The sequence below is a fragment of the Patiria miniata genome, unplaced genomic scaffold (genome assembly GCF_015706575.1).
Source record: "Patiria miniata isolate m_02_andy unplaced genomic scaffold, ASM1570657v1 HiC_scaffold_3, whole genome shotgun sequence".
Classification (NCBI taxonomy): domain Eukaryota; kingdom Metazoa; phylum Echinodermata; class Asteroidea; order Valvatida; family Asterinidae; genus Patiria; species Patiria miniata.
The window spans coordinates 29,750,831-29,771,091 of record NW_024037069.1 but is presented as its reverse complement, the minus strand read 5'-3'; the positions used below and the strand labels follow the sequence as shown (position 1 = coordinate 29,771,091).

The window sequence follows — 20,261 nt, the reverse complement described above, 5'->3', positions numbered from 1 at the left end:
TCCTCCGCACTGCTCCAGGATGTCGCTGGCTCTGCCTCAACATACTGACAGTGATTGCTGGAGGATTTTGCAAGCTTGAGACAGCGGTCACCCCTCCAAGGACCACATTCAAGAAATAACGGATGATTTTGGAGGATTGAGGCTGCATGCAATTTTTACATTGAGGCTGTTGGAGGATTTTGCAGGATTGAGGTGAGTCAAGGCAAAAATGTAGAGGGAGTTTGGGTAAATTAATTAAGCTACATTGAAGGCTGTTGAATTTTTTAGATCGCCGGCTGATGCCGATCGTTTTAATATTGTCGCAGTTACACTCAGGTCGCCAAAAAAAATCGGTGCCTGATATGTTCCCGATGGTTGTAGCTCAGGCGCAGCTTGATCGTGAAAAAGCCAGTCACCGACTGGTCTGTGTCGTCGCAAGGTCGACCTGAGGATGGCCTACGTTGACTCGTGCAACCAGTGTATGCAATGGGCATGCTCTGTGCACTGACATTCGCACGTAGGCAATACAGTGCAATGTACTGTTCTTACACTGAATCCACACACAACATCAGGCATATTAATATTCCCAAACAAACAACAGGCATATTAATATTCCCAAACAAACAACAGTCAAATATGCGTACTGTGCACAGACCTACTTATGATTTATAAGAAATCGTCTTTGATGATAAACTGACTTGTTAAGGAGCACCATTTCAAGGATTGTCCTCGTCCACCAGCGTGACGTTGCCGCCGTGACCCGTCTCCACGTCGGCCAGGAGGGGTTTGCTGCCCTCAACGCTGCGCGGGGAGAGTTGGGAGGAGTGGGCGGGGTCTGACGATCTGCTGCCGGAATCGGAGGACTGGATGAAGTAGGCGAAGAGGAGGGCCACGATGACCAGGAAGGCACCGAAGACGAACGGCGGGCCGGGCATGACGGAATGCTGCCGGGAGGAAAACAGTGACGAAAGAAAGTTTGAAACCCTTGCTCCTCTTAAAGCTATAGTCCATCATTTGCAGCCATCCGAAAAGTAACTGGCGTAATTATTGTTGAAAAACAAACTTGGTTGAAAGATAGTAAGGGGACTAAACTCCCTGTGAAATTACTCTTTCTGGGAAGCTGTCATTTGGAAGTAATCAACGAAAGAAGGCGTTTTCAACGGTGATTCTTAAGAAGCACCGTAGGAAAATTTAAATTAGTAGTTCGTTTTGTTATTCAGCGCAGCGCGCACAAGTATTGGAACGACGCACATGCGCGCGTGGTTGTTATAATTCGTCGGATCAGTGCGCGACGTCGCGTATAGCTGCAATTCAAAACAATTCCAAACATGATTCAGTAACTTTTGATTTGAAATTGAGATCTTAAAATGCTGTTTTTTCTCGGAATGTACAGCTGAAGCTTAGCTGAAACTTCATCAGGTAGTTGCTCAGTATCCTTCATTAGATTTTGAACTCTTTTGTTGCTTCAAACGAACAAAATGCACAAATTACAAATGATGGCCTGTAGCTTTAAAAGGGAATAAACATTTGCTTTTGCTGTAATTTTTAGAAATGGATGGATTTGGGGGGGGGGGTTAGTTTTTTAAAGCAAATATTGTTACACTGACTTGATTGAAGTTTGTGTTTGTAGAAGCCGGAAAAACCGAGAAAAACAATCATGTTCCTGTAATCTGGTTCCCTGGCCCCACTTCAGATGAAACGAAGCAATTTATAGACGTCGGGGAATTGTACGGTCAGGGAACCAGTCTAGCTGGCTTGTACCCGTTCAAAGGTGTGTAATCAATTGTCAACAAAATGTGGACTAACTAAATATGGCAATTTAGGGGCAGTATTTAAAAAAAAAACAATTTTTTCCCAAAAATTGATACAAAAATACCAATTTTTTTTGGACTTAAAGAGCTCAGTGAATAACCCTGAAAGTGTATTTTTCAAATCTTATACATCCACCATCTAGTAATTGTCAAGGAGGTTACAGACTAGGAGTTTAAGATCATTTCTATGAATCATTAATTTAGATATCATGGTTAATTGGCTCTGTCACGGACATTACATTTTCTCCCATAACGCTGGAATTGCAAACAAACATCTTTGAATTTCACAGTCACCCGACACTTACACTGTTTGGTGCGGTGTCGTTCCCCTTGCCGGTGTCCTCTTTGCTCTTGATGTCCAGATTCACATCAAAGAAGTAAAAGATCACCCCGAAGAGACAGGGACCCAGACCATTGCACAGCCCGCGGATGCCGGTGATCATTCCCTGCACAACACCTGTTGAGTGAAATCAAGTAATTACAGCGGTAATGAAATGTTAACAACTTAAAACACATCATTTTTTTGTTTTCTTTAAATCTTGATTTCCAATGGCTCTGCACTGATTCTCGTCAAGAGCACCACATGGGTGTGGGTTCGATGTTCCTCTTTAAAACTCTAAACATTAAAGTTCCCTCCCTGTTTTATCTTAGGCCAAAAAAAAAAAGTCTCCGGTTTCTGGTATGCGTTCGCGTCGCTGTAGCCATGAGCGTCGGCAAAATGAAAAAGTTTTTTTTTCAATGAAAGATGATGTCTCAAAACCGCCAAAGTCACTGGTTTGACAGGAATTCTGCTGCTGCACAATTTTAACGTGTTTTAATATGGGGTTATGATCGAGAATAAGCTTTATGTGGCCTATCTGGACTCCCATATATTTGCACTAAGTTTAGTCGGGCACCATTTGCAGTCATCAGCCGACATTTGAAGCAAAAAAAAACAGGTAAAAAAAGAAAAAACGCGTCGCCGCACCACTTTTTGGGCAAGCTCCATACCAGAAACCGGAAACTTTTTTGGGGGGGGCCTTAAGTGCTACTAAGTATTAAGCAGGACTAAACAAGACAAGAACCCTAACCTTCCAAAATCCTCTTTGCAAAATGGAGGATTTTGCAGGATTGAGGCTACATGGCACAAATGCGTGGCTGATTTTGCAGGATGCACTGTGTCAATGTCTCGGGCCGGACCTTGTGTTGTTTACGCTCAGTTTACACTTGAATCCTCCACACTGCTCCAGGATGTCGCTGGCTCTGCCTCAACATATTGACAGTGATTGCTGGAGGTTTTTGCAGGATTGATGCAGTGGTCACCCCTCCAAGGACAACACTCAAGAAATAACGGACCATTGAGCAGGATTGAGGCTGTATGCAATTTGTACATGGAGACAGTTGGAGGATTGTGCAGGATTGAGGTTACATCCTAGCAAAAATGCCGAGGGTGGTTAGGGTTAATTAACTCCCTCGCATGATTTACTAGGAACCATACCCATCCTGGCAAATTCCATCACCATATGGGAAACTGTATACACATATTTCTGACTTAGATTCTGGAGGTGTGCTAACCCAATGTAAAAGACTGTCAGTTTAGGGGTACTGTACCCATCCAGACAGATTCCAACAATACATGCTGTTGGGGTTTGATGGGTTGAGTTCTGTTGGGGTTAATAGACAAATTTCCAATCAGCAGCAATGTTTCTTCTCGGTGCTAAACCATTATTCCTCCCTCTCTGGCTGGCAATTTCAACAAGGCCAGCCTAGCAGTCAAAATACATCAAGTGACTGTTTTTCACACTTGGGTGCTCCCTGCCTTCATAAAGCAGGATTGACTGGCTGTGATTGTTATGAAACCTGATAAAGCTATGCTTTGACTGTTGGAGATTGATTTTTTTTTTTACCTTGCTTATCCGCGGATGAACTCCTGCTGACCAGTGCACTGATGGCAGGATAGTTGATGCTGCAGACGGAGGCAATGATGCCAGCCACCCACATCATCCATTGGTGGGATGCGAACCCGTACCACATCAACTCCAACATCTCGCAGACCAACGCTAGCATGATGGTGTGCTTGTGGCCCATGGTGCGTATTAAAATTCCTAATAATATCGTCTGATAATGCAAAACAAAAATAAATAAATAAATACAACAAAGCAGAGAATAAGTAGCATTAGGTTATTATGATGTGTTCAAATGGCACATTGTTTTAAATTCTGTCATTGGAAAGAAAACAAAGTTGTATTGAAGTCAGTCACAAGTCAATCACAAGTCAATCACAAATCAATTCATAACTCAATTACAAGTCAAATCACAAGTCAATCGCAAGTCAAATCACAGCTCAAATCACGAGTCACAAGTCAAGTCACAAGTCAAGACACAAGGCAAATCACAAGTCAATCGCAAGTCAATCAATCAAAGCTACATTCCATCATTTGCAGCTATCCAAAAAGTAACTGATGTAATTATTGTTAAAAAGCATACTTGGTTGAAAGATAGTAAGGGGAGTAAGGTCCCTGTGAAATTATTCTTTCTGGCAAGCTGTCCTTTTGAAGAAATCAATAAAAGAAAGGCTTTCCAACGATGCGTATAAAGAAGACGCATCACTGGAAATTTCCGAAGTATTTCGTTTATTATTCGGCGAAGCGCGCGCAAGCGTTGACACGACACACACGCACGTGCGGTTGCTATAATTCTTCGGTTCAATGCGCGACATCGCGTAGCTGTAATTGGCTCAGTGAGAACTTGTCTCGGACACTGAATTCAGGCCCAATTCAAAACATGACTTAGCAGCTGTTGATTTGAAATCAAGATCCGAGAATATTGTTTTCTAGGAATACACATGTACAGCATTCACTGAGATGAAACTTCATCAGGTTAGTTGTTTTTGAGCACTTTTGTTGCTTCAAACGAACATAATGCACAAATTACAATTGATTGACGGTACCTTGAATCACAAGGCAAATCGCACTTCAAGTCACAAATACCACAGGATGAACAGTGACAAAGGAATGCCTTGGACACTACTCATCTGAGGAGTTTCTCACTGGACTTGAGACTGGATGTCCTGTGATTGAGATTGTGATTGGCACTTTGCCCCCCCCCCCCCCCATCCCCCAATTTCCCCGAAAAAAAACTTACTTGGAGGGTGTATGTTCCTGTATTGTATTACGCTCGAGGACAGACAACAAAAGGAGCACAAAGGGGCCTTTTATCCTCGAACGATGGTGCCTATTGTCCTCGAATGCAGGTTTGTGCGCTTAGTCTATGGGAAAGATTTAGATCAGGGAACAAAGGAAAACACAAAGCCAATCCTCGGAAGCAAAGCAAAAAACGACGGTGTGTTCTTACCTGTGTTAGTACCGACAGCACCCCTACCACGGCTATGTAGGCTGGGACTTGCTGCTCAGTGAATTGACCAACCTGGGCAACGAGAAACAAAATGTATAAAGCAACAGGCCTTTTGAACAGCACACTTTTTTTTTTAATCTTTACTCTTGACAATGCAACATGCCACATCTGTGGTAAATTGTGGGGCTGAAACTAAGGCGTGGTGTTGTATCTTAAATGGAATATACACAACTTGCAAACAACAAAACTACCAAATTATCATGAAATACCTTCTGAACTGTTGGTGAATGACAGTCTAATGCATCCTATAAAATCATGGCACTTGGTGTGCTGACAATTATAAGAAAAGCGGTATTTTGGCATCAATTTCCAACGCTGGTCAGCCAACCAGCATTACTTTTTTTTTTTCCATACTGCTCCCAATTTATCATATTTGCTCCGTTTCATCTTAAGTGGGGTCAGGGAACCAGACTACAAGAAAATGATTCTTTTTCTTTGTTTTTCCACAACTTCAAACAAGTCAGTGCAACAATATTTGTTACCCCAAATCCATAAATTTCTGAAAATTACAGCAAAAGCAAATGTTGTATATTCCCTTTAAAGTACAATGCAAGAATCAGCTCAGATTCCAAATTGGGTGATTTGAAGGGTCGAGTAGCGTAGGTTAAATGCGGGCTAAATAAAATTATTTTTTTTATTATGAACTTACTATTCTAAGGTAGAGGAATATACAGGAGTACTGGCCTGCCTCAGGTAGATATGACAAGAAGACTGCTATACACAACATCAGTACCGTAAAATCTTGACCTACTTTACGCAATGACTGTGGAGAAAAGAAACAATATAGGAAAGAGATTGAGGGGTATTGTAGATCATTCAGACATTTAAAATATTAAAGATATTACATTGTAACTGTACGGGTAAGTCAGAATGATCAGGATGCAAATTAAAGAAGATATTAAAAAATATGTAGCAATTATCAAAACAAGTGCAAATGACATATGTTATAGGCTGGTATTTTGGACATATTTGGTGAAAGTTTCATGTATATCCATTAAATTATTTTGGAGAAAAGCCCTGGCGAAGAAGACAGCCTAAAAAACACTCTGACCACGGTTCCATGGTTCAACAACTTTATTGAAATCGCGTACTGATGTGACTGCATTGTTTGAAATGCAGTCACATCAGTACGGGATTTCAATAAATTCAAATAAATTCTGAGGTGTTCCCGTTTTATAGGGGGAGGGGATACATCTTAAGTGTTAGAAGATATTAGGCTCCTTACTAAGCGGACTGTCTTCCAATATACATGTAGGTCTAAGTTCTGTTTGAAAAACGTTAAATTGTAATCAAAGTTTTATTCCATATTTTGAAATAAAAGCTTTCTAATAATATTCTTGAAGTTAACAGAAAAAGTACAATCCACAGACAAAGCCAACATTTGGGATAAATGGCATCACGTAATTGTGAAGCTATGTTCCTCTCACACCCTCAAAAGGGGGGGGGGGGAGGGGTGTCAAAGGGGGAGGGGGAGGGGGAAGGGTTTACCACAATCTACTCACATTGAATGGATCTGCTTGTTCCCACGAGATGGCGGCGCCCCAGGACGCCGGCCGCACCTTCTCCGGCAGCGACTCCGGCACGGCTACCAGGATGAACAGCACGTCGCACAGCGCCACCGCCGTGGCTAGGAACACCACAACGTTGTCGCCGTAGACGTTGCCCAGGTAGGTGCCCAGCGCCGGGCTGGTGATGAGGCTTGCCGCAAACGTGGCCGAGACCTGGTGGATACAAAGCCGCAAAGTGGAGTATATTTTAAAAGGACAAAAAAACACATAGTGCAAGAATTCGGAAAGATCTGGGGATCAGAAGTTCAAGGATTCTCTGATATTCTCTCCAATACCTCAACTTTTTTTATGAGAGGAGTTTAACCCTTAGGAATGGTTCAGTTGAATGTGATTGTGAAGGAGAGGCTAAATTTGAAGTCAGATCACTGCTAAACGTGGGATATGTTTTGGTGTCAAGGTCTCTGCAATTAAGTTAACATGTAGCCTTGCGTGGCGTGGATATGTTCATACTACATAATGCTCTGAATCATCAAATTAAGTAAGGAATAATCTTTAGAGTTCTTCCAAAAATAGATCAAAACAATGTTCAGTAGTTCCTGGGGAAAAAGCCTTTCACAGACGACCAGTTTCAATATTTTTCGAGCTGAGACCAGCAACTCACCAGACCGTAGGCTGAGCTTCTCTCCGACTCGTCTGTGATGTCAGCCACGTAAGCAAAGATGATGGAGAAGGTGACGGCAAACGTACCTGAGACTGACAGCATGGCAAAGAACCACCTGCAAATATGACAAGAATCCAGCAAGAGTGTGTTTTATTTGGTAAACTTTAAAAAAATAAAATTATATAAATTCAAACTTATTCTTTGAACAAAACCTTGATTTCAATTCATAGCCGGAGGATTTTGCAGGATTCAGGCAGTGGTCACCCGTCCATGGACCATATTCAAGAAATAACGGAGGAATTTGCATAATTGAGGCTATATGCTATTTTTCCATGAGGCCAATTGGAGGATTTTACTTTGGCATCAGGTTCTAGTTTTTGAGATTTCAGGTCAATGACGTTGGAAACACAAGCTCAATGAATTCTGTGCACAAATTGAGATTTTGCACGTAACCTCATCATGTGAATGGTGAAAGATCTGCCATTTTGGACATCTAGCACAGTGCCGGATCGATTGATCGTACAGTACATGTACATTGCATTATGATTAATTGTACTGATCATCTTTGGATGAAATCTTCTCCAAAAAGTCATTGGTTAAACCCTCCAAAAAATGAAGAGAAAATGAAAGATGTTGAAATAAGCTTTACTTTGATGTGTGTCTCAAACACCTTGGACTAGAGAGTTGTGAATATTTTTCCTGAATTTCGGAAGTGGGCGTATTCATCACTAGGGTCTATGGCACTTTATTTTCTAGCCTGCAACCGTAAACGTCCAATATGGCAGGTGTGTGGGTGACCACTGACCTGTGACGTCATGAGAAATTCCTCCATACCCACCCCTCAACATTCATGAAGGGAGAGTTGGGGAGCCACACAAAGGCAGCAGCAACAACTTATGTACCACGGTTCATCATTTCCTTAAATATTGATATTGTCTTTTCTCAACCATGATGTACACATGTTCATGTTATTGATTTCCTTGGACATTAATTCTTTGTATTTCATTATCTTATTGTGGTTTTTTTTCAAGTGTGTCCTAGATTGTATTTGGGCCTAATTATTTGGGTTTATCCGTTAAAAAAAAAAAAAAACAACCCAGGGAGAGACATTCAAAAGAGCACTGCTGATGACGCCTGCACTCAAGCGAAGATGTCAGAATTAAAGTCGATGTTGGATGCAAAGAGGAGTTTTTTAAATTGAAAAACATAACATACACGCAATGGGTTCTGTGACAAACTGAAGTACATGCTGGCTTGCCTATTCAGAGTGAAAATTTGGGCCGGCACGCTGCATATTTGTATATTTCATTGCATATCTGTGTCAGCTGTGTGTCCAATCACTCATATAACTAATCTTTCAAAATCCTCAGCACAACTTGATTGGTGTTGAACATCTTTTAGCCCAAACCCCTTAGGCTATTTTGGCTAGAAACCCTGCTTAACGCAGCAACATGCAGCACTAGTCAAAATGACAAGCCTGCCCAGTGTAGCAAAGATCCATTGGGTCAAAAGTCTCAAGGCTAAACTGCCTCAGAGTCTGTGGAGTGTGGTCACCAAATGGAGCAGGATACAACTGTGGCATTGTTCCATGGGACTAGCTCTCATTGTTTCAGAATTGGCCGTTTATGCACTATTCATAAATACCTCAGACAGTTTAGCCATTCCTATTGGTCGAGAGCCCGTCACGTGGCCGGTCTTAAACGGATGATAAAGACATGGCTAGCTGGTCTTAAACACTTTTCCAGTGTCACATAAAATGTGGACTCCTAAAATCCAGTGCCTCTTGCCGTTTTATTGGATGAACGTTCACAATCCTCATGTAGGCATGCGCAACACTACCAGTGAGTCAGAATTTTATAGTTCTAAATTCAAAACGCAATGCCCCAGGTGCGTTCTGCGCGACATCGCACAGAACGTGCCACGCGCGCGCGTCAATCTCCATAAAAGGGTTGTTTACCTAGTTACCATTATTTAGCTAGAGGGATGTTTCAAAAAGCATGAAGTGAACTTGTTGAACAAAATCGTGATTTTTTGACCAAAATATTATATTTTTTTGACCGAAAAGGTATTTATGAATGGGAATAAATGTGTGCTCGGTCGGTATTTATCACTCTGTTTAAGACCGCTTAGAGTCTGGGTGCTGATATCAGCACCAAGACTCTAAGCGGTCTTAAACAGAGTAATTAAAACCTCTCGAGCACCCATTTATTCCCTTAGTGTTGATGGCTCAATCCAACAATGTCCCACAGACTTACATGTATTACACCCGATTCACTGTGTTGCATCTGGCAGGGTTAGGGGTTAATTTCAGTATATTTTAGGACTCCGAAAATCTTTGACTGTAACACTGCAAATGACTGTACACTCACCACGCACTGACTCTCATGAGGGGTATGGGCATGCAGGTGAAGAACACGGTGAGCAGTAGGAAGGATTTGCGCCCCCACACATCGGACAGAGCTCCCAGTAAAGGCGCACTCAAGAAAGATAAAATACCCTGAAAGAAGACAAAAATAGCACAAAAACATGAAATTAAAGTTACTGGAAATATGACATTCATCTGGAATTCACAACTGTTGAGCAAAGTAGCTCGTCAATCATAGATCAAAAGTCATATTTTATTTTTAAGTATTTCCAATCTTTATACGTATTTGGTTTGGTCATTTTTCAAATTATTCCATGACTGAATAAACGTCACGTTACAGACTTAAAAATAAATAGACTTAAAATGTGCATAAAATGACATGTGACATCACTTCAACTTTATGAAAATGATTTTTGACAACTTTGTAGAATAAACATGTACAAGTTTTTGACTTGAAACTCATCATTCTGCTAAATCTTGACAGTTTAATGCCAATTAAATGAAAAAAAGGCTGTATATCATTCAGATAAAAAAAAACCAATTGATTTAAAACAAAGTGACCCAGCCAATATGCACAAATACATCAACCAACTGGTAGTTGTGTTTTAGAAAAACTCTACTGACTGTTCCGTTACATTGCTCTTAACGACACGTTAAAAACATGTCGATTTGCAGGTAGTCTTTGAAACAACAAGCAGCAAGTATTAATTACTACACTTTTTTCCTATTTGCCAACAGATGTTAATCCTTGTTTGCCTTGTGTAATGAAATAAACACACCCACACACACACGCACGCTTACATAGGCATAGAAGTGGGGTATTTCCTTTGTTCTCGTGTACTAAAATTTTGCAACGTCGCACACTTATGTCAAAATGCTCTTATTTTAACCACAGTTTATTTCCTGGGCTGAAATTCAGACTTAACATCCCTTTTCTAAAACTCTTCCATTTGCGACGGATCAACCCACCTTGGAAATTCCTACTTTTTGAGTAAAATCCATATATCTATTTCGTGAAAAACTTGTGGGGTACCAAAACGGTACCCCGCAAGTCGGTGGGTATTCCTTGTGGGGTACCTCCCATTGTTCCGGTACCCCACTAGGCAGTGTTTGTACACGCACACATACTAACCTTAACCCCCTGGACCAGTCCATTCATCAGAAAGGTGTGTTCTTTGAATGTGTCGTCTAGCACCTGCAAAAGAATTGAGAAAAATTGCCACACATTGCTTCCATGTACATGTACATGCTTTACTTGGTGTTCTTTTACAGCTATTTTTGGAAGTCCATCAGAACCTGTGGGCATTTGTCTCACAATAAATGTACGCATTTGTTTTTCTATCGTTTTGGCAAATGATCAACAACAACAAAATGGTATTTCTCTTTCTAACGGCGCCTCTAAGCACAAAAATTTGCTTAACACAAAAAAAAGTCTGGCTGATAAAAGCAGGTTACCAGCCAACACTCCAAGTGATGTTTATTGCTTGTGATTAGTATTCAGCTGTCGTTTGCTTAGCATGAAAATCACATGGATTTTTGGCTGATAACCTGCTTTTATAAGCCAGACTTTTTTTGTGCTAATCAAATTTTTGTGCTTAGCAGCGCCGTGAAATTGGCCCCAGCAGGTTGTTTTTGGATAATAACACTCAGAGGGGTAAAATTTTGATTAAATTTTGAAGAGAACAAAAGATGTCAAGGCTAAGTAATTAATTAACCCTAACCCCCTAAGAGTTCATTTGGGGTAAAAGTACCACATACTAAAAAATACGAAGAAAAATTATGAATGCTGGCACCAAATACTAGAAAATACTATGAGTGCCGTGCCCACTTATATGTGATGCAATCAAGCTAAATGAGTCGTTGGTTGAACAGCATTACTGCTGTGAAAACTGCATGCTGATGACATCTTTAGTTAAAAAAAATTATGAAAGTCGGAACACAAAGAGATGTGATGAAGTGGCCCTATTGTATTTTGGCCTGAATTTCCAAATGAAATTTCCTGACAAAGAACTCATTTAGCTTGAATGCGTCACATGCTAAAATACTACATACTAGAGGTTACTAATTTTGTAGCTTTAGGTGGGGTTAGGGTTGGAGGGCAGAAACACTAGCCACAGCCCAAACCAATATTTCGGGGGAAAAACATTGAAAAACCTGTCTACTGCCACCTACAGTCCCCAAATGGCTAAATCCTGCCCTACGTGTGGTTTACTAGGCTGACCTGGGCAGGAAGTAACCTATCGACATGATCGACCCAGTGTTTCCTGCTAGTTGTCAGAGCGTTCATGGTCGGGCTGTGAACTCATATGGGGTGATCTCCAGGTGACTCATGTTTTGGGGATCTTTGCATGAAGGTTTCTGTGTACATTGTCTTAGCTTATGTTATCCTATTATTCATTGGAACCCATAGTTTTCTGCATGTACGTGAACTGTGCAACATTCATACAAATGTAACCTCACACGATAGCAAAAGGCTTCTTTTGACAAATTCACAACGCACCGCCACAGCTGCATTCTGCGCAACGTGCGCACCAATCTCCATAAGAGGAGTTGTTTACGACTTACTCACGAGCCGGACACTCCATTGTATAGCTAGAGGGGTGTTTTGAAAAACATGAAGTGAAATTGTTGAAGGGAAATTACCAACAAAATCGTTGGAAATGTTTTACTTTTGACTTGTTTCCACTTTTGGACCGAAACGTTTATTTTTTTGACCGCAAAGAGATTTATGAATGGGATGTGCTTGGTCGGTATTAAACACTTTATGATTAAGACCGGTTGGAGTCTGGATGCTGATAATTACCCGAGCCGAATATCAGCATCCAGACTCCAACCAGTCTTAAACAGAGTATATAGATGTTTCATGCACACATATAGTAATAATCTCTTGGCTTCACTCTTAGGTGCAAAAATGTTGAAGGAAAGTCTCCCTGAAAAATGAATTGAGACTTCAAAATTTGGCTGGTGAATTACGTAGTGAGGACCTTGTCTTTACCTCATGAAAATTTTGGCTAAAGAGTGATTAAAGCCTGAATCTCTTTTGTATGTTTTTCTGCATAGAACAACGCCTCAGTCAGAAGCCGAGGGTAAGGCCAAGAAAAAGAGTTCTGCTTCTGGTTTCCCTACCTACCCTATTCTGACAGCCCCTACCTAATTGTTTTATCGGAAATATGAGAAAAAAAACACCAAAAAAAAAAAAGTCTCCGGTTTCTGGTATGCAGCTTGCCCCAAAAGTGGTGCGGTGACGCGGCTTTTTTTTTTTTTTTCCTGTTTTTTTTTTTTTTTTGGCTTCAAATGTCGGCTGATGACTGCAAATGGTGCCCGACTAAACTTAGTGCAAATATATGGGAGTCCAGAGAAGCCACATAAAGCTTATTCTCGATCATAACCCCATCTAAAAACACGTTAAAATTGTGCAGCAGCAGGATTCCAGTCAAACCAGTGAGTTTGGCGGTTTTGAGACATCATCTTGTATTGAAAAAAACCTTTTTCATTTTGCCGACGTGCATGGCTACGGCAACACGCGCGCATACCAGAAACCGGAGACATTTTTTTGGGGGGCCTAAACCATCAATTTCTACCTTTTATCCTTGACTACACGCAGACGCCTCTACATGATCGTACACAAAACAAATTTCTAAATTCCCTACCTACCTACCCTATTTTCAAATGTCATGTAATCGGAAGCAGATCTATTTTTGTTTAGCCTAGTCTTGGCTAGTAATACTTACCGTAAGCATTGGATTGGTGAGGAGTCCCCATGCAAAGAACTCTAAGAAGATGACTATCAGTGCATGGTAGATGCTTGGCTCACCGATTCCCTGTTAAAAAAAGAAAAACAAATACAGAACAGTGGGTTTAACTGTGGAGTTATGCCGAGCCGAGCTGTAGACTGTTCCAGGTTCTTCCACCATCACCTATTTAATATCATAACAGCTTCTATCATTATTTCGCATACATGCCGCATGTACAAGTGCTTTCACCTAAACCGCAAAGGATACAAAGCTTTCTGGCCGGTGTTGTCCAAAAACAGATGTTTCTTACAGAATTCATCAATTGTATTGGAACAAAAGTAAAAATATGGACGGCAAAAATGTTATCGTTTTTGACATGAGAAAATTGTTGTGAGGCATGTTTGGTAAGCAGGGGTGTAAGTGACCACTGATAAAAATAGCTGAAAACAGCTGAAAAAGGTGTAAAAAAAGCTGAACTTTGGAAATCTCCTATACTTTTTGTACACAGCACGTGATAGAAAAAACAATGAAATCCAAAACAAACAAAAAACTGAAATCAGCTTTAAAGCTGAGATTTCACACCCCTTGTAAGACAAACAGACATAAAGGATTACATTTTTTTTTTAACATGTATGCGTGTCGGCCCAACATGCCCAATGCACATTTTGTTTGCCTGGCCGGCAAGAAATTAACTTAGTTTAAATTAGTTTAATGATAGGCCTAAATCAATTATCCAATTTCTTACATCGATGGACCCTAAATGATGGCTGCACGACAATTATTTCACTAGGCTTATTCCTTTGATTCGAATTATTAACATGATTTCTTTCCAAAACAAACTTCTTTAAGTTTGCATTAATTTTAATCAAAGCAGGCCTACAGTACTAGTTCCAATCATCATGAACTCAATTAATTTGTTCTTTCAATATTTGTTAACACTTCTTGAAATTATTAATTAGGCCTGCGACTGTGTTTACACTTTAAATCCTGGTTTCATTTTGGTTTCAACCGTCATGACCGTCAATTTTTCAAGAAAATCATATTAAAGTAGCTTGAGTAACTCCAGCTGACATGCTCATACATGTGAATGAATATGAGCGGGTCGCACTAAAAAGCGTCAACACAGCGTCAACACATGACAGAAGCATCAACACACCATCAATACATCCAAAACACATTCTGAATTGACAAAAATGGTATATAATTGTAAAGCATAGAATAAAAGAGAATTTCCATGGGTTTGAGTTTCCATTTCGTATTAGTATAGTATTTTCATGCGAAAAAATGACCTTTCACTCGCACGGCCGTTGTCCGCCATCTTGACTTCGCACAAAGATTGGACTACACCATTTCAAGTAGGGGTGTGTAGGTAATGACATTATCTTGTCATAAACAACAGAGGGATACCAGATCTGTGAGGACTGAGGATCGGAGTGGTGGATCATTATTTTGTGAGTTGTGTTTATGTTTCATTTACTTTATTGAAATGGACATCTTTTGGTATTGGCCGGCCGCGCCCTCTCTGTTGGTTTATTGTACAACGCTATCACCCTTTAGCATAATGGTATGGTCCGCACTGCCCCTGAGGCAACATGGCAGCTGATTTCGGAGCGGCACGGAGAGCCAATTTTCTTGAACTGAAAATAGCAATTTTCAGACGTTTAACCTTTTAATTTTAAGCCAAAATCTTGTTTCTGACCATACTATAGGGGTTACATACTGCTTTTGTCACTTTAAATGCATTTTGGATGTGTTGATGCTGTGTTGACGCTGTGTTGACGCTTTGGAGTGTGTTGACGCTGTGTTGACGCTTTTTAGTATGACCGATATGAGCATGTCAGCTGGAGTTACTAGTAATAGTATTTAGTAAGGCAGTGTATATTTTGCCGGAGACGGCAAACCTTTAGTAAACGTTAGTTTGCCGGATATGCACTGAACATGCGCAGTTACTGTTTTTTTGTACTTTAACATTTTCCGGTGACAAGTTTTAGTCTGGCTCCATGCCAAAATTATCGTTGTTACCTCGTATTCACAAGAGGGGATTCAGACCATTTTATAATTTTGGACTTTATTTCCCTTTAAAAAAAAATCCTCCAGAGCCACAAATCTGAAAAAGAAAATGTAATACTCTGCAAAAAATGTTTGAGACATGTTAAAATAATAAAATAAGAATATTCTTATTTATTTGGGGATGAGAACAAAAAATATAGGCCCAAGTGTGGTGCGGTCGGAATCGAACGCGAGTCATCCCGCTTACGAGAGCCTTTGCTTAACCTCTACACCAAACGTGCTACACAACTTTTGGTGGGAATTTAATACATCTTATAATTCAGCCCTATTTTAAAGAGTACAGCGCCCTCTGTTGATATGGATTGCCGCCGGCAAACCTTTAGTAATCGTTAGTTTGCCGTCATTACTTCCGGCAAAATTTCCACTACCATCATGACCATTTAGTAATATTATTATTAAAGTGGTTTGCTTTTATTGGTTTTTGGAGTTCCCCCCCCCCCAAGAAAGGCCCCATATAGTTTTTTTCATAGTCCTACTAAACTACTATTTCACTTGGTTTCATTCCCTCTGAACAATTTTGTAAACGAAGTGGCTATCGTTACGGCACTCGTTGTTTAGCGCCCTCTACGATATTTTTTTGATACGCACGCAGGTATATAATTATTTGTTTCCACACGTTTTATCGAGCAGTGCGCCAGCTCAGCCGATAGAGGGTAGGATTTTGCACCGCGAGGTTGCGGGTTCGAATCTCAGTTTTGCACTCGAATTTTTTTCCTTTTCTAACCTGAGGCTTTGGAGGATTTTTTTAAAAGGGAAATAAAGTCCGAATTTCATAAAGTTCAAATTCACTTTTTTCCTTCTAATTTTATATTTTCTTGTCATGTTTTTTTATAAAAGTTGCCAGGTTGCAGTCTACCGTAACGATAGAAAATGGGAAATGCGTTACGGCTGCCGTAACAATAGCCACTGCGTTTTGTAAACGCTTCGTCATGTGATTGCGCGAGTCATTTTGTCAAAGTCTGTTGTCCTTTGGCAGTTGCACAATGTCTGACGTGTACAAAACCATGAAAACGACCTTCAACTTCACGCACATCACGTTTTTCTCACATAAAATTACTTACTGTTGCACCATTATCCTTCATAAGCTTCCCCTTCGAAATCCGCATCTTCTTCCGTTTCTTCGTCATTGTCCTGGCACTACCTGTCGTACATTTTTAGAGGAAAACAGTTGAAAAGTCGGATTATTGTCGGCCAGATTGGAACGAAAATTACTCATCAATAGCGATCACGGATGCACACTAGTTCGAACTCTGTCAACCGCCGGCTCGGACCCTTCTGGCAAACTCGGTCCTGCCTCAACGCGGTTGTCTCGTCATTACCAATTGCATAATCAAAGAGAGACCGAGTTGTACTCTACGACGAGTTGACTCGGAGCTAGTTTGCCCGTACAAGTTCGCATCACGCCATTCATAAAAATCATTTTCATGGAGAATCCATGCGGCACAAGGAGTTATAGCTGAGACGGGCAATGTTGTCAAAAGCCGCATGAAGTGTGTTTTTTATTGAGGCCCCAAACAAAAAAGAACTTTACAAATGAGCCTTGATTTCTCCTTGTCGGAGGGTGTCCGGCGTAGATAAGCCAAAAAAATGAATCGAAAACTAAACTAAAACAGATATTTCAAGTCAATAGCAATTACATCAAGAGCACTAGCAAGGTAAAAGAATGTTATATAGAGATGGATGGTAGTCGAGTATCGATCCGTTCTGTCGCCGGTCAAACTTGCTTCGCAAAACTGGTCTAGATGGTATTAAAAAGCCGGAGCTATTAAATTGCGGTACATCCTTGCTGGATGCATCAATACAAAACTGAAAAATAATTCTGATAATTTCAAAGAACAAAGAAGTACAAACGAAAAGGGCGGACTGACGAGCAAACATACAAGTCTAGGGTCCGGGGACAAAGTCAATGATATAATAGTATGACGTAATGAAATAAATCATAAACACTACGAGGAAAGAAGGAGCCACAAAAAAAAATGGTCATGACGGAGATCGAGAAAGAGAAAGCTACTACTATAATGGGCCAAAAAGATGGTTCTTCAGTGAGGACTGTGATTGTATAGACTGATTCCATTCCATGAATGAGGGACTAGACTGGACATGACTGGTGTACTTGTGATTATCGCAAACTGAAGTGAAATATCATGAAGAGAACATTACACGGGGAAGAAAGCAATTATAATACCAGTTAGTAATTTATCAATATCAGTAAGTGTCAATGTGCGTAATTTATATAAATTATGCCCGTGGTTTTTTTTGCCAAACTAGTGCCCTATTGTTGGCTAAAACGCAACCAAACAACGTCGTGCTTTATACCGTATCAGCTGAACAAAACTTTGACATTGAACTACGGGAATTTGGGAATTAGCCCTATGCCCACTGGGTGCCCCTCTATAGACATCAATCCGGAAGGCAGTGAGAAGAATTAAGCTCCCTCGCATTTTTTAAGTGGCGTAGCGTATAAGGAGGCATGGAGGAACGCCCCCCCCCCCCATGCGGCTCAAGGTTTGTGCCTCCCCCGTACCCTTTGCAACCGTAGGTTTATATATATATTAAATTCCCCGCTTGGTAAGTGCGAGTCGGTTAGCCCAGTCCGTAGAGTGCCGTTCTCAGATCATCAATCTGGGGGTTGGTGCATGTTCGAGGAAAAACGACGGGCACATGCATTGCAGGGCGATACCATTGTCCAGTATGGGTAAATAGCACATAGGGGGCGCTGTTCAAATTCGACGATTATTAACACTAGATTACAAAATGGTGTACTGTATTTTGAACAGGCGGACATTATAATTTTTTGGGGTGTCACGGGGGGGGGGGGGGAGTTTTGACTTATTTTTTAGGAATTTGTATGATATTTTTTTTTTTTGGACAGAGCTTGGGGGGGGGAGGGGGTTGACACCCCCCCCCCCCTCTGGATCCGCGCCTGGTGTTTTGGACCACGAGGAATCGATGTAGGTGGTTTGCGACGGTAAAATTGCTCGTCCTAAGGGTCGTCTTAACAATAGGGTGACACCAATTCGTCACCGTCAATAAGACGTGTCGCCCTAATGCAGACGCGATTCGAAAAAAGGGCTTCAGAAAATGCGCAATTTCCATGGCAAACCACAACCGATCCAAACAAACAAAGTTTTTTTAGGTAGTTATAAAGACCTACTTAATTCATACATCCATCAAGGTATTTTTTTCTCAAAAAAGGATTTCCATGCATTTTGACGATATTATTTCACGGACAAATCGACTGAAAATTAGGTCATAAAATTTCCGGGTTAGTTTTTTTCAAGAACGACGAAAGTCTCCCAAATGTTGAGGTAATCAAAGGAAAGACTGAACCTTCATCTACAAAAAATCTCGTGAACGTGATGTCGTTAATATTTTAAGAATTCGATGTACACCTAATGTTTCCAACAACTCCAATTTTTTCACAACGCGAAAAGATCGTCGTCATTGTAAAGCATAGAGCGAGGAACCCAAACACGGTGTGACCTTGTGACCCATACGCCCACTGATTGGTCGAGCTTAATATTCATAAGTTATTCATTGCACATTAGCACGTTTTTTTTAGGCCAACGTACGTCGGCGTAAATACTAACGTTCGTTTACACGCGTACACGTGATTGCAAATCATGAAATCTCGCAAAAGTCTTCATTTTTCAACCGGCGATTTGGACCAAACATTAGAAGTCTTCTGCACGTGTTTTACATGAAAATGAAGCGTATACTTTCCTCTATCTACTGAGCCTTGCCATTTCTTTCGGCCTTTTCTAAGAATTGAATGTACACCTAAAAACTATCGGCCCTCGATTTTATTGATAAAAAATATGATTTTGTTTGACAGGCCGTAACAACACTTTATATTTGTCTAAAGCAGTTATTTTTTTGTATCAATATAAAGCACACGATTTCAAATTTTCAATTATTTAGCCATTTTGGCCAAACAGTGCATGTATCCAGGCACTGTTCGTGTTTTTCTGTAGTCTGTAATAATTCTCGTAAATCTCGCATACGCTTTTGGGCCATGCGTGCTTGACCTCGGGACAAGAAACTGAGGTCAAAAAACGTGGGCTGTGTGCGTGACAATGTAACTGACTGCAGGCTAAATCCGCCAGCCGCGGTGCTAAAGGCCACTAACAACAAGATTAATCAAAGTCCAAGAATGACAAACACATTGATTTGTGTATTACGGAAGCGTATTTAGGACATGACCGAAAACATTTTTTAGGCCCACTACTTCGCCCGGGCGGATTACTATTTCGCCCGGGCGGATTACTATTTCGCCCGGGCGGATTACTATTCTGCCTGGGCGGATTACTCATTCGCCCGGGCAGATTACTAATTCTCCTGGCCGGGCAGACTACTAATTCGTCCGGGCGAATTAGTAATCCGTCCGGGCGAAATAGTAATCCGCCCGGGCGAAATAGTAATCCGCCCGGACAAAATAGTAATTCGCCCGGGCGAATTAGTAATCCGCCCGGGCAAAATAGTAATTCGCCCGGGCGAAATAGTAATCCGCCCAGGCGAAATAGAGGGCGGGAATTTTTTTTTTTTTGGTCATGTCCTAAATACACTTCCGTAGATTTGTTAATTGCATATCGAAACAATAACGTGCAAGTGGAAACTTCGTTGCGAAATAATAATCCGCCCGGGCGAAATAATAATTCGCCCGGGCGAATTAGTAATCCGCCCGGGCAAAATAGTAATTCGCCCGGGCGAATTAGTAATCCGCCCGGGCGAAATAATAAT

At 40.9% G+C, this 20,261-nt stretch overlaps 1 protein-coding gene across 1 annotated transcript; it reads right to left on the bottom strand.

The window, feature by feature from the left end:
* Nucleotides 1–394: 394 nt before the first annotated feature.
* On the bottom strand, nt 395–16,841 carry LOC119737280 (hippocampus abundant transcript 1 protein-like). The gene is made up of 11 exons (XM_038211495.1): nt 16,583–16,841; nt 13,449–13,538; nt 10,850–10,912; nt 9,722–9,849; nt 7,353–7,467; nt 6,686–6,904; nt 5,833–5,946; nt 5,124–5,195; nt 3,677–3,887; nt 2,096–2,247; nt 395–923 (listed from the first exon to the last, which is right to left on the bottom strand). Exons 1-11 carry the CDS (start codon nt 16,646–16,648, stop codon nt 696–698), a joined length of 1,458 nt encoding a protein of 485 aa, XP_038067423.1. The 5' UTR covers nt 16,649–16,841; the 3' UTR covers nt 395–695.
* Nucleotides 16,842–20,261: the final 3,420 nt, after the last annotated feature.